The 735-nt window shown below is 47.9% G+C and overlaps 1 protein-coding gene across 1 annotated transcript in view; it reads right to left on the bottom strand.

The window, feature by feature from the left end:
- Positions 1–683: 683 nt before the first annotated feature.
- Positions 684–735, bottom strand: part of LOC115293401 (protocadherin alpha-13-like) — a 10324-nt gene continuing 10272 nt past the window's right edge. The window contains exon 3 of the mRNA XM_029941186.1: positions 684–719. Coding sequence (XP_029797046.1) covers positions 684–719 — 36 coding nt within the window. The remainder of the gene's footprint in view (positions 720–735) is intronic.

The raw sequence follows: 735 nt of genomic DNA, 5'->3' as shown, positions 1-735 counted from the left end.
TTCTACGGAAGTCATTGGATAGAGAGGAAACACCAGAACTTAATATATTGCTGACCTCCCAGGATGGCGGTAAACCCGAGCTAACAGGATCTGTTCAGATTAAAATAAGCATCCTGGATGTGAATGACAACGCTCCGGAGTTTGATAAGCCTGGCTATAGAGTAGTGCTGTTTGAAAATGTCCCAAACGGCACGAGAGTGATTCAGTTAAACGCTTCTGATCTAGACGAAGGGGTAAATAGAGAAATTTCCTATGCAATCAGACTGATTTTGCCAGTGAGTGAGAAATGCATGTTTTCAATAAATCCAGAAACAGGTGAAATCAGAATTTATGGTAAATTGGATTTTGAAGAGAATAATGAGTATGAAATTCAGGTTAACGCCATTGATAAAGGGATTCCTTCCATGGCAGGTCACTGCACAGTCCTAGTGGAAGTTCTGGACCTGAATGACAATACCCCTGAGGTAACGATCACTTCACTGTCTCTCCCGGTGAGAGAGGATGCTCAGGTGAGCACCGTCATAGCCTTGATCAGTGTGTCCGACCGTGATTCTGGCGCCAATGGTCAGGTGACCTGCACACTGACACCCCAAGTCCCTTTCAAGCTGGTGTCCACCTTCAAGAATTACTATTCGCTGGTGCTGGACAGCGCCCTGGACCGCGAGAGCGTGTCGCACTACACTCTAGTAGTGACCGCGCGGGACGGAGGCTCGCCTTCGCTGTCGGCCACGGCCA

This window comes from Suricata suricatta, chromosome 6, assembly GCF_006229205.1.
Source record: "Suricata suricatta isolate VVHF042 chromosome 6, meerkat_22Aug2017_6uvM2_HiC, whole genome shotgun sequence".
Lineage (NCBI taxonomy): Eukaryota > Metazoa > Chordata > Mammalia > Carnivora > Herpestidae > Suricata > Suricata suricatta.
This window is presented reverse-complemented; position numbering and strand designations above follow the sequence as displayed.